At 50.4% G+C, this 13,967-nt stretch overlaps 1 protein-coding gene across 10 annotated transcripts in view; it reads right to left on the bottom strand.

The window, feature by feature from the left end:
- The window catches only part of asb3 (ankyrin repeat and SOCS box containing 3), a 123,249-nt gene that overhangs the window by 69,718 nt on the left and 39,564 nt on the right, over positions 1-13,967 (bottom strand). For all 10 annotated transcript variants that reach the window (XM_038810176.1, XM_038810186.1, XM_038810197.1 and 7 more), the window contains one exon: positions 3,001-3,136. In XM_038810176.1, coding sequence (XP_038666104.1) covers positions 3,001-3,136 — 136 coding nt within the window. The remainder of the gene's footprint in view (positions 1-3,000; positions 3,137-13,967) is intronic.

The following is a 13,967-nucleotide window of genomic DNA, read 5'->3' as shown; positions in this document are numbered from 1 at the left end:
GGATGTTCTTGCTCCAGAGGGAATGCAGTGAAGAAATTTTGCCAAACTGATTCCTGGAATGGTGGGACTGACGTATGAGGAGAGATTGAATTGGTTAGGATTGTACTCGCTGGAGTTCAGAAGAATGAGATGGAATTTCACAGAAACCTATAAAATTCTAACAGGACTAGACAGGGTAGATGCAGGATATTTCCAATGGTGTGTGTGTCCAGAACCATGGGTCACAGTCTGAGGATATGGGTAAACCATTGAGGGACAAGGAGAAATTTCTTCACCCAGACAGTGGTCGGCCTGTAGAATCCGTTACCACAGGAAGTAGTTGAGGCCAAAACATCACATGGTTTCAAGAAGGAGTAAAATATAGCACATGAAGCAAAAGGGACCAAAGGATATGGGAAGAAAGCAGGATTAGGCTATTGAGTTGGATGATCAGCCATGATCATAATGAACGGTGGAGCAGGCTCGAAGGGCCAAATGGCCTCCTCTGCTCCTATTTTCTATGTTTCTATAGATTCATCACTACATTCAAATGAGGTTCTTGCAACTAGCAGAGTATATTTCCACTTCAGAAACTTTGCCTACATGCAAACATCAGTCATGGACATGGAACAGCATGCTAACTTACTATGCTACTTAATGTCTAAGTGTTACAATCCCAGCTGATATCACTACTGGACAATCGGGTCCCAAAATGGAACCCTGGCTCAATACTCCGTAACTATTTTTTTTTGGGATGTGGACGAACAGAGTCACAGGACTGCAACTGATTTTTAAAAGAATAAAACATTTATGGAACGTGAAAAGATCGACTCTCTCTCAATACTCATTCAGCCTACCTATATCTTCACAGATGTACAAAGATTTTTAAAGATAACAAATTACAGAATGTATCATGTTATAATGTTCTCATTAAGTACACAGTCTGTGCAAACCAACAAGTCAACTGTGGTCAGGCACTCAAACTAAATGCCAGATTCCACCCAATACAACTTGTGGGTTTCTCCTCAAAACCCCCCAGATGTTTATCACATCGAGAGCCAACTGGTCTGACTGGAATCTGACTTCCACCTAAGTGTTCCAAACTGCACTCAATGAAAAAGCACACCTTAGAATCTTCCCCGAAACAATTCTTTCCCTTGGATGCCTTCACCAAAGATCCAATTCCAGGATTTCAATCTCTCCTTTCAGTATTCCTCTGCCTTGGATTGCCACGAGCATTCAAGATTCTCTCGGGCATAATAATAATAATAATGGATATCCAGCCATGCCAACAGGACACTATTGCTTCAAAGGATGTATTAAGGCCTCACGGTAGCATGGTGGTTAGCATCAATGCTTCACAGCTCCAGGGTCCCAGGTTCGATTCCCGGCTGGGTCACTGTCTGTGTGGAGTCTGCACGTCCTCCCCGTGTGCGCGTGGGTTTCCTCCGGGTGCTCCGGTTTCCTCCCACAGTCCAAAGATGTGCGGGTTAGGTGGATTGGTCATGCTAAATTGCCCATAGTGTAAGGTTAATGGGGGGATTGTTGGGTTACGGGTATACGGGTAACGTGGGTTTAAGTGGGGTGATCATTGTTCGGCACAACATCGAGGGCCGAAGGGCCTGTTCTGTGCTGTACTGTTCTATGTTCTATGTTCTAAGGTGTCACCAAACTTTTGACTTACCTCAGATGTTAGGCTTTTTGCCTGGCTGACTTAAAATCTGATTTTTGAGCTGTCTCTTTAACTCAGGGCACTTTCACTGCCTATTACTTCTCCTAAACAGGACCTTGGTTCAAAGTCTTGTTCCTTTAAACTTGTCTTCCTGCACAGCCTGATTTCTGCACTTGCTTGTGTTCTATTGTAAAGTCTTCTTTTTACATCTCCCTGGTCCTGCTCAGCTGCTTCTGGGTTCAGTTTAAAAACTAAATCCCAACTTCTTTCTAACCTAGATTACTAAGGAACTGTAAACTCTGTTTACATGTTGTAAACACTTTAATTACAATGCAGACACAGTTTGAAATGAAACCAAAACCCAGAGACATGTAGGCACCTTTGTTTAACATAAGCCAAGTTTTTTTTTGGACATATTTTATTCTCCTCCTTTTTCACAATTTTTCTCCAGAATTTACACCCACCAACAACAAACAATAATCAACAAATATATCAAACCCCATAATAATAACAATGATCCCATCCTCCCACCAACCCCCAAACATCAGCCTGCATGTTAACATAAACAAATGACAAATGACAGGGATTACCCATAGCCATCTTTAATATACACAACCCCCCTCCCCCCCAACCCATCCCCTCCCAACTAATGTTCTTCAATGTTATCCAGTTCTTGAATGTGCAGAATAAATAGTGCCCATGACTTGTAGAACCCTTCCGAGCTTCCCCTCAGTCGAACTTAACCTTCTCAAGGGTCAAATATTCCAACAGGTTCCCCCGCCACGCCAGGGCACAGGGTGGAGAGGCTGCTCTCCATCCCAGCAGGACCCGTCTTCGGGCGATCAATGAGGCGAAGGCTATAATATCTGCCTCCGCACCCGTTTCCAACCCTGGCTGGTCCAACACCCCGAATATGGCCTCCCGGGGACCCGGGCCTAGTTTCACACGCACCACCTTGGAAATTACCCTAAACACCTCCTTCCAGTACTCCCCTAGCTTTGGACAGGCCCAAAACATATGACCATGATGAGTGGCAAGCCCGCCACCCGCAACGTTAACATAAGCAAAGTTTTAACCCTTTCTTACACAGCAACACTAAAGTAAACTTACTTAAAGGCTACACCTGTTTCTAATACTCACAAATACAAATATAGATTCCTTAAAACTATCCATTTCCTGACCACGACTGAGCCATTTTTAACCAATTGAAATTATCTAATTTTAAAGATGAAAAGGTAATAATCTCATTCGAGGTCAGCAATACAAAAAGTGAGATTACAGTTCTAAAACACCCAATTCCAAACTTACCAGAATTATTGCATTAAAGTATTAAGATTCTGAACAATTACCATGTTGCAGAAGAACTCTTAGACTCTCCAGTTTTCCATACTGAGCAGCAAGAAACAATGGTGTAATTCCATAATCATCCCTGGCTTCTTTATCAGCCCCTTTTTCAAGCAAGAGCACCAATATTTCTAAGTGTTCCTGCAAAACATTATAATTCAAAGGTTTTTAGACCTGATACTTATAAAGTTAACTATGTTTATGACCTCTCCAAGTTAACGTGAATACTAGTTTGACAATTCACTGGAACCATTCAGTTCAAGAAGTCTAAATTTTGCAGCCATTGACAGTCGAGGAAATGTTTGCTCAGCTGCTCAGAAGACATTACAAAGTAAGTTATTTTGTGATTCACAAGAGCACAGAGGTTAAATGCAGCTTGAATGATGATTGGGAAAATAGGCAAAAGATTGATACCTTGACAAGGGCACCAGTCAAAGCCCAGGTCCCTTCTCCTTAAATTCTTGTCAAGGTAACATTTTATGATAATCACTGATCATTGCCGAGAAGTTAATTACACCTATTTTTGATTCACAAAACTTCCGTTCATCAACCAGACTTTATTGGTATTTACACAATAAGCTTTCCATCAGGATGGCACAAGCCAAGTGAACAAATTAACCTTTTCTCATTAATTACCAAAGTAGTCTGACAACAAAATCATGAACAATTGTTTATTAACCTTAAAGTCATACTTAGCAGCATTATAAATTAAACATTAATAGACAATGACAAAATCAATAAGAGGTTACAACAGGAGTTCAGTGACGCCACAATAATTCAGCATTAACTGTTTATTGATTATAAATTTACAATAGTGATCAATGTCTGAAATTAATACAAATTAGTACAGTTGATTTAAGATTCAGAAGATTTGGATGGCCACCTAGTTAGGAGTATTACATAACCATTCCTTTTAAATAAAAAATTCCCAATTGAGGGAAAAATCCATCGACCCTGCACATCTTTTGGGTTGTTGGGGTGAGACCAAGGCATAATTTCACATATTCCATCTGCCAAGTTTTTGCCCACTCACCTAACCTGCCTATATCACTCTGTAGATTCTGTGCGACATCCTCACCACTTCCTTCCCACCTATTTTTGTGTCGTCCGCAAACTTGGAAGTAGTACATTCACTTCCCCACCCAAGTTATTAATATATTGTTATGACCTCCTGGGCTAGTGTACAGTCAGTTTCAACCCCACTTTACCCAGCGTTGCAAGATAACTGAAATTAATAAATCATTCTTAGAAAATACCCCAAGCACTTCCGGTTGCGGCAATGAGTGAGTGAGCCGCACATTCGGGGGCTCTCACTCCGGCGGGACTTAAGGACCTGGTTCCCCGGTTTTGCGGGATTGTGGAGCGGTGAAAGGACGGCCACGGAGGTGCGGAGGAGCGGGCAGAGCTGCATGGAACCGCGGGAGAGCAGGAAGCATCGAAAACGGGAGAGGAAGGGACAAAGACAAGGTGCAGGGGAAGCTGACCCGGGACCCAAGATGGCAGACCTGCGGACCCAGCAAGCGCTGGAAAACATGCTGCAGGTTATTAAAAGCAGCTTTGAGTCGTTGAAGCGGGATAACTTGGATCCACTTCAGAAGGCAGTGGATCAGCTGAACCAGAGGCTGGATGCCCAGGACGAAAAAGTTAAGGAGCTGAGAGAGGCGATGGAGGAGCAGGCGGATGCGCAGACGATTGCGGCGCTAGAAGTCAACGGGTTGAAGGAGAGGCAGAGAAGACTGCTGGACAGAGTAGAGGAGCTGGAAAATAGAGCCCGCAGACAAAATCTGAGGATCATCGGCCTCCCGGAGGGGGCTGAGGGAGCTGATGCCACAGCGTTTGTGGCAGACCTGCCTTTCTGCGACCGCCGGAGCTGGAGGGGGCACACAGAGTGCAGGCGAGACAGGTGCGTCCGGGGGGCCCCCCCTGTCCAATGGTGATTAGGTTCCACAGGTTTGTGGAAAAGGAGCGGGTGCTGCGGTGGGCAAAGAGCGCCAAGAGCAGCACGTGGAATAACAGTGTTCTTCACATCTACCAGGACCTAAGCCAGGAGGTGGCTAGGCGGCGAGCAGCCTTTAAACAAGTTAAGGATGTGTTGTTCAAGAAGCATGTAAAGTTTGGTCTGCTCTTCCAGGCCCGTCTTTGGGTTACGCATCAGGGTCAACACCACTACTTCTCCGAGCCCGAAGAAGCAATGGACTTTGCGAGGGATCAGGGGCTGGTCCCGAAAAGAGGTCCCACGGACGCAAGCTAGGGTCTGAGAACTACTGTTTGAAGGGATGCCGACTGTGCCTGGACTGTTGGTCGACTGTTTACCGTTTAAAGGTGCCATGTGGGGTATTTTTGTTTTGTAGGCAATTTTTGCCTTGGGGGGGGGGGGGGGGGGGGGGGGGGGGGGATTCCATATTTATGTTATGGTTTTTATGTTTGTTGGGGGTGGGCGTTGTATGGGTACTGGGGTATTACGGTTGTTATTTTATTAATGCTCGGAAAGGGACGTGGGTTAACACTTTTCTCCAGTGAGATTGCTCCAGTGGGTTGGAGTGGGGGATGGTGTGGTCGGGGAAACAATGGGAATGGGACAAGTGGACGGCGGAGTGATGAGTCACCGGGCTAGCAGATTGGCTAGTCAAGGGAGTCAGGTGGGGGGGCAGAATACAGCCAATGGATGGCAGGGGTGGGGTTACCAGGGGATGTTGCTAAGGGGGGGGTGTTATTCTGCTGACGTTGGGGGGGGGGGGGGGGGGGGGGGGAGACCACATCTGAAAGTGTCTGACCAGACTAGGCTAAGGAAGGGCTGGATTAGCCAGGTCTTCCACTCGGACTTGGATTCCAAGTCCAGGAGAGTAGCCATTATGATCAATAAGCAGGTTCAATTTGAGGCGGAAGGCGTAGTCGCAGACAGGGGGGGCAGATTCCTGATGGTAAGGGGCAAACTGGAGGGCGAGAAGAGTGGTGTGGTGCATATATGCCTCCGAACTGGGACGACGTGGACTTTATCAAAAGAGTGCTGGGGAAGATCCGGACCTAGACTCACGTAGGTTGATAATGGGGGGAAGCAGTGATTAGGGGGGGAGCTGATCTCCATCCGAGCCCATAGGGAGAGGGGGGAGAGGAGGGAGAGGAGAGACTGGTGGAGGAGCTGTTGACTGTGGATAGGCGGTACACGGAGGCCCCGGAGGAGGGATTGCTGGGGGAGCGGCGTAGCTTGCAGGCCACGTTTGATTATTGACCACCAGAAAGGCGGAGGACACAGTGGAGGAAGGCGCAGGGACGCGGTTCTATGAGTATGGAGAGAAGGCGAGCAGGATGCTGGCGCATCAGCTTCGTAAGCGGGACGCGGCTAGGGAGATTGGTGGAGTGAAGGATAGAGATGGGAATGTGGTGCGGCAGGGGGCAGAGGTCAATGAGGTCTTTAGGGACTTTTATAGGGAACCTGTACCGGTCGGAGCCGCGGCGGTGAGAGGGGGAATGGAGAGTTTTTTGGACAGGCTCCGATTTCCAAGGGTGCAGGAGGAGCAGGTCAGTGGGATTGGCCACATGCAGTCAGGGAAGGCGCGGGGATCCGGATGGTGTTCCCGGTGAATTTTATAAGAAATACGCGGACCTGCTGGGCCCCTGTTGGTTCGGACCTTCAACAAGGCATGGGAGGGGGTGTTCTGCCCCCGACGATGTCTCGGGCGCTAATCTCCCTGATCCTGAAGCGTTATAGGACCCCTTGCAGTGCGGATCATACAGGCCGATTTCACTGCTGAATGTAGACGCCAAGTTGCTGGCGAAGATCTTGGCCCACTAGAATAGAGGACTGTGTGCCGGGGGCGATACATGAAGATCAGGCGGGTTTTGTGAAGGGGAGGCAGCTGAACACTAACGTGCGACGGCTGCTAAATGTGATAATGATGCCGGCCAGCAGAAGGAGAGGCGGAGATTGTGGTGGCATTGGACGCGGAGAAGGCCTTTGACAGGGTTGAGTGAGGGTACTTGTGGGAGGTGTTGGAGAGGTTCGGGTTTGGGGTGGGGTTATTAAATGGGTGAGGTTGCTGTATGAGGCCCCCGATGGCGAGTGTAGCGACAAATAGGAGGAGGTCCGATTACTTTAGGCTCCACCGTGGGACGAGGCAGGGGTGCCCCCTGTCCCCCTTGCTTTTTGCGTTGGCAATTGAGCCTCTTGCCATGGCTCTCAGGGAGTCGAGGAGGTGGAAGGGTTTGGTGCGAGGTGGGGAGGAGCACCGAGTGTCGCTGTATGCGGACGACTTGCTGTGTATGCAGCAGACCGGTGGGGGGGAATGCGGAGGTGATGGAGATTCTTGCTGAGTTCGGGAGTTTCTCGGGATATAAATTGAACCTGGGCAAGAGTGAGCTGTTTGTCGTACACCTAGGAGATCAGGAGGAGGGGATTGGTAGGCTCCCGCTAAAAAGGGCAGCGAGGAGTTTTTAGGTACCTGGGGGTCAGGTTGGTAGGAGCTGGGGGACTCTGCACAAGCTCAATTTTACTAGGTTGGTGGAGCAGATGGAGGAGAATTTAAAAGGTGGGACATGCTGCCGTTGTTGTTGGCGGGTAGTAGTACAATCGTTAAATGACGGTGCTCCCGAAGTTTTTGTCTGTTTCAAGTGCCTCCCCATTTTTGTTCCGAGGGCCTTTTTTAGGAGGGTGAACAGCAGCATTCTGGGATTTGTTTGGGCGCACGGGACTCCGAAGGTAAGGAGGGCCTTTTTGGAGCGGGGCAGGGATAGAGGGGGGTTGGCGCTGCCCAACCTCTTTGGGTACTATTGGGCGGCTAACGTCTCGATGGTACGTAAGTGGGTAATGGATGGGGAGGGGGCAGCATGGAAACAGATGGAGATGGCGTCCTGTGGAGGCACGAGCCTGAAGGCACTGGTAACGGTGCCGCTGCCACTCCCTCCAACGAGGTACACTACGAGCCCGGTGGTGGCGGCTACCCTCAAAATTTGGGGGCAGTGGAGGCGACACAGGGGGATAGTGGGGGGCTCGGTGGAGACCCCACTGCGGGGGAACCCACCGGGTTGTCCAGGGAACATGGATGGCGGGTTCCTGGGGTGGCACAGGGCGGGCATTAGGAAGTTGGGAGACCTGTTTATTGACGGGAGGTTCGCCGCGCCTTGGTGAACTGGAGGAGAAGTTTGAGCTCCCCCCGGGGAATATGTTCAGGTACCTTCAGGTCAAGGCGTTGCTAGGCGACAGGCTGAGGGGTTCCCTTTGCTGCGGGGGGTAAGGGATAGGGTGCTTTCGGGGTGTGGGGTCCGGGATGGGAAGGTGTTCTGACATCTGCCAGGTAATGCAAGAGGTGGGGGAGCGTCGGTAGAGGAGCTGAAGGCTAAGTGGGAGGTGGAGCTGGGGGAGCAGATTGAGGAAGGGACATGGGCGGACGCCCTGGAGAGGGTGAACTCCTCCTCTTCATGTGCGAGGCTTAGTCTCATCCAGTTTAAGGTGCTGCACCGGGCCCACATGTCCGGATCTAGGATGAGTAGGTTCTTTGGGGGGGAAGACAGGTGTGTCAGGTGTTCAGGGAGTCCAGCGAACCATGCCCATATGTTCTGGGCATGCCCGGCACTGGAGGAGTTCTGGAAGGGGGTGGCGAGGACGGTGTCGAGGGTGATGGGATCCAGGGTCAAGTCAGGCTGGGGACTCGCGATATTTGGGGTTGGGGTGGAGCCGGGAGTGCAGGAGGCGAAAGAGGCCGATGTTCTGGCCTTTGCGTCCCTAGTAGCCCGGCGGAGGATCTTGCTGCAGTGGAAAGATGCGAGACTTCCGAGCGTGGAGACCTGGATTAATGACATGGCGGGATTCATTCAGCTGGAGAGGGTCAAATTCGCCCTGAGGGGGTCGGTACAAGGGTTCTCTAGGAGGTGGCAGCTTTCCTCGACTTTCTGGCTCAACTATAGGTACTAGGTCAGCAGCAGCAGCAACCCGGGGGGGGGGGGGGAAAAAGGGGGGGGGGTTTAGGGGATAGTGTTTAAGTTAATTTGATTATTGTTAATTTAATTTATTTTGTTGTTCATTGGGTTTGGGGGGGTGGGGGGTTTGTTATATGCGTGATTACGGGTGCCAGGGGGTGTTTATTATTATGTTCTGTTGATATATTTTTCAAAAATTCCAATAAACATTTTTTAAAAAAAGATAATGGGGGAGGTCTTTAATACGGTCTTTGACCGGGGCTAGACAGGTCGTGTCCCAGAACGGGTAGACTCCCAGCAATGGCAAGGGAGCTGAAAGGGTTCATGGAGCAAATGGGGGCAGTGGACCCATGGAGAGCCAGACAGCCAACGGGAAGGGGCTACTCGTTTTACTCACATGTTCATAAAGTATACTCTGGATTGATTTCTTTATCTTGAGCAGGGACTGTGTAGGGGAGATAAAGAATACGGAATATTCGGCAATCGCTATCTCGGACCATGCCCCGCACTGGGTGGACCTGCAGGTCGGGGGGGGCGAATTACCAACGCCCGCAATGGAGGTTAGTCGTAGGATTGTTGTCGGAGGAGGAGATCTGTGAGAGGCTTCGGACGTGTATGCAAAACCACTTGCAGGTGAACGACACGGGGGAGGTTTCAGCAGCGACCCTGTGGGAGGCGCTGAAGGCAGTAGTGAGGGGGGAGCTGATCTCAATTCGGGCTCACAGGGTCAGGGCGGACAGAGCAGAAATGGACAGATTGGTTAGGGATATTTATCGGATAGACGAGGAGCATGCGGGGTCCCGGGGGAGGACCTACTCAGGGAGAGACGGAGATTACAGGTGGAACTGGGGGTGCTATCCACGAGTAGGGCCGTGGAACAACTTAGGCAGGCGAGGGGAGTGGTGTATGAGCATGGGGAGAAGGCCAGCAGATTGCTAGCGCAGCAACTCAGGAAGAGGGAGGCTGCCAGGGAAATAAGTAGAGTGATTGATGGAGAGGGGAGCAGAGTGGAGGACCCGGCAGGACTGAATAAGGTATTCCGGGACTTCTATAGTAGGCTGTATACTTCAGAACCCCGGAAGAGCCGGAGGAGATGAAAAGGTTCCTGGAGGGCTAACATTCCCAAAAGTAGGCGGGGGACTAGTGGACGGGCTGGGGGCCCTGATTAGAGTGGAGGAGGTATTGAGGGGCCTAAAGGCCATGCAGTCGGGGAAAGCCCCGGGGCCGAATAGATACCCAGCAGAGTTTTACAAGAAGTTCTCGGAGTTAGTGGGACTGGTCTTGACTAGGGTTTTTAATGAGGCAAGGGACAGAGGGACCCTGCCGCCGACGATGTCGCAAGCCACCATCTCGCTGATACTGAAGTGGGACAAGGACCGGAATGCTGCGGGTCATACAGGCCAATCTCCCTGATCAATGTGGATGCCAAGCTCCTGGCAAAGGTCTGGCGATTAGAATTGAGGACTGCGTACCGGAGGTGATCAGACAGGGTTTGTGAAAGGCAGGCAGCTGACAGCTAACTTGAGAAGATTGCTTAATGTGATCATCATACCCCGACGGGCAAGGAGGTGGAGGTAATGGTGGCAATGGATGCTGAGAAGGCCTTCGGTCGGGTGGAGTAGGGCTATCTGTGTGAGGTGCTCGGACGGTTTGAGTTCGGGGAGGGACTGGTGAATTGGGTCAGATTACTGTACCAGGCCCCAAAAGCTAGCGTTAGGACGAACAGGGTAGTGTCAGATTATTTCAGACTACATCGCGGGACCAGACAGGGATGCCCACTCTCCCCATTGCTGTTTGCGCTGGCCATAGAGCGTTGGCGATTGCGTTGAGAGCTGCGAAGGGATGGAAGGGAATGACCGGTGGTGGGGGGTGGGAATATACTGGAAACATTGAGGAAGTTCGGCTGGTTTTCAGGGTACAAATTAAATATGGGCAAGAGTGAGATGTTTGTGGTGCAGGCAAGGGGCCAGGAGAATAGACTGAAGGAGCTGCCATTTAGGCTGGTTGAGGAAAGTTTCCGGTACTTGGGATCCAGGTGGCACGAGACTGGGGCAGGTTGCACAAGTTAAATTTGACCAGAGTGGTGGAACAAATGAAGAGGGAGTTTCGGAGATGGGATGCACTCCCGCTGTCACTGGCGGGTAGGGTGCCGACTTTAAAGATGACAATCCTCCCTAGATTCCTGTTCATCTTCTAGTGCCTCACGATCTTTATCCCACTAGTCCTTCTCCAAAAGGACTGGCAAAATCATCATGAGCTTTGTCTGGGCTGGAAAATCCCCGCGGGTGAAGAAAGGCGATGCTTGAAAGGAGGGAGGGCTGGCATTGCTGAGTCTGATCACTACTACTACTGGGCGGCTAACCATAGCCATGATAAGGAAGTGGATGGTGGGTTAAGGGGTCTATCTGGAGTGGGTGGAGGTGGCTTCGTGCAGGGGCACCAGTTTGGCAGCCCTGGACACACACTTCCCTACCGCTGGTCGCCGGCCAGGTACTCCACCCAGCCTGGTAGTGGGGCAGGCCCTGCGGATATGGGGCCAGTGGAGGAGGCATATAGGGGAGGTGGGTGCGTCTATCTGGGCTTCAATATGTGGTAACCATCGATTTGCCCCCGGGAACATGGATGGAGGGTGAGGAGGCTGGGCGATACGTTCCTGAGGGGAGCTTTGTGAGTTTGAGGGGCTTGGAGGAGAAATTTGGGCTGGTAAGGGGAAATGACTTTAGGTACTTACAGATGCGGGACTTTGTCCGCAGACAGGTCCCATCCTTCCCACGCCTCCCGCCAATAGGGATCCAAGACAGAATAGTCGGTAGAGGAGAAGGAGGAGAGGGTCGAGTCTCAGATATTTATACCGGTGCTCATGAAGGGGAAGAGTCCCAGATGGAGGAACTGAAACTCAAATGGGAGGAGGAGCTTGGCTGGGAAATGGAGGACGGGCCGTGGGCAGAAGCCCTGAGTAGGGTAAACTCAACCGCAACATGTGCCAGGATCGGCCTGATTCAATTTAAGGTCGTTCACCGGGCCCACATGACGGTAGCTCGGGTGAGCAAATTCTTTGGCATAGAGGATAAGTGCGCTAGATGCGCGGGAGGACCAGAGAAACCACGTTCACATGTTTTGGGCATGTCCTAAGCTTAGTGGATACTGGGAGGGATTTGCGGGGATCATGTCCCGGGTGCTAAAAACAAGGGTGGTGATGAGTCCAGGGGTGGCAATTTTTGGGGTTTTGGAAGACCCGGGAGTCCAGGGTGAGAAAGAGGCCGATGTTTTGGGCTTTGCTTCCCTAATAGCCCGGCGGCAAATACTGCTGGCATGGAGGGACTCAAAACCCCCGAAGACCGAGCTATGGCTTTCGGACATGTCAAGTTTTCTGGGTATGGAAAAAATTAAGTTCGCCTTCAGGGGATCTGTACAGGGGTTCGCCCGAAGGTGGCAACCATTCATCGACTTCTTTGCGGGAGATGTGAACGTCAGCGGGGGGGGATTAGAGTAGAGTAGGACGGATAAATAGTGCGGGTAGTGTCGATGGGAGAGGAGCGGGCCTGTGCAGTATGGTTTGATTGAAGTATTGATTTTATGTTGATGTCTGCACATTTTTTGCCTTTTGTTTTGTTATCTGTAACTGTTTACAATGCCGAAAAGTGCCTCAATAAAATTGCTTGATTAAAAAATTTTTTAAAAAGAAAATACCCCAAGTCTTTGGTCTATCAATACCCAATAATTACAGTCAGCAGGTTAGAAAATTAAAAAATTATTTGTTATTAATAACACGCATGCACGCTAACCTCGGTCCTCAGTTTTTTGTTTGCAGTCTGTAATGGTTTTCACTGTAGATTTATCCAGGTTCCAAAGCCATTTTTGGAGAGAGAGAGAGAAAGAGACACTCATAGCTGCTCCTCCCAGTGTCTAGGATCAGACTCTCACCTCCTGCATCCTCTGAAAACCATCCGCGCTCAGCTAGGACCCAATTATCACCTGTCACCAGGCAGAAGAATACGGCCGTTTGCCAATTTGAACTGAATCCCTCCGATCTCTCGGGTGCCAAAAAGTTTGTCTTCTGTCCAAAAGGCTACATATCCAATAGCTCAGGTTACTATTTCGCAACTTTTCAGTTCATCACTTCCTCTGCTGGACGAAATGGATATGTCGACTTCCGGACGGCGGCCATGGAATGGTAGGTCGCACATTTGATAGCTCCCGCTTGTAACGGACGTTTGGACCTTTTCCCCCCCCCGTTTTTTGGGGGATTTTGTGGGATAAAGCAGTGAAGAGTGAGACAGTAAGGAGAATCCCCCTCCAGTATATGGAGAATTGGACCAGACGTGGCCGTGTGAGACGACCAAGTCCTATAAGGGAGACGCAAGCCAGCTGGTAACAGGGGACAGCATGGCGGAGGCCAAGGGCCGTGGGAGATGGTACAGTGGTCGACGGAGCAGCTGGTGAGGTTTTTCGAGGTTTGCTTCGCCAAGCCTGAAGAAGGGACCGCTGGACCGATTAAGGCTTCGGTGATCAAGTGGTTCAGAATCGGAACCCACGAAGAGAGCGATCCAGGAGGTCGAACAAAAGTTGTCCGCGCACAAGGATCATATAACCATGCTGGAAAGCAAGATGGGGATGATGAACGACCACCAGAAAAGAATGCAGGAGAAGCTGGAGGATCTGGAGAATAGGTCCAGGAGGCAGAATCTCATAATGTTGGCCTCCCTGAAGCAAGTGAGGGATCGGATGTGAGAGCCTATGTGAAGGACATGTTGGTGAAGTTGATGGGGGCTGGGACCTTCCCTTGGCCCCTGGAATTAGACAGAGCTACAGAGCCCTCGCGAGGAAGCCCAGAACGAACGAGCTGCCGAGGGTCATGGTGGTACGTTTTCACTGGTTCATGGACAAGGAACACGTTTTGCGGTGGGCCAAGAAAGAACGAAGCAGCAAGTGAGAGAACTGTGAGTTGCGCATTTATCAGGACCTGGGAGCGGATTTGGGCCAAGAGGCGAGCTGGGTTCAATCGGGCAAAAACGACCCTCTTTAAGAAGGGATGAAGTTCGGGGATGCTGAACCCAGC

Source organism: Scyliorhinus canicula, chromosome 1, assembly GCF_902713615.1.
Source record: "Scyliorhinus canicula chromosome 1, sScyCan1.1, whole genome shotgun sequence".
In the NCBI taxonomy this organism is placed as follows: Eukaryota; Metazoa; Chordata; class Chondrichthyes; order Carcharhiniformes; family Scyliorhinidae; genus Scyliorhinus; species Scyliorhinus canicula.
Note: the sequence above shows the minus strand (reverse complement) of the source record. Positions and strands in the feature narration are given on the sequence as shown.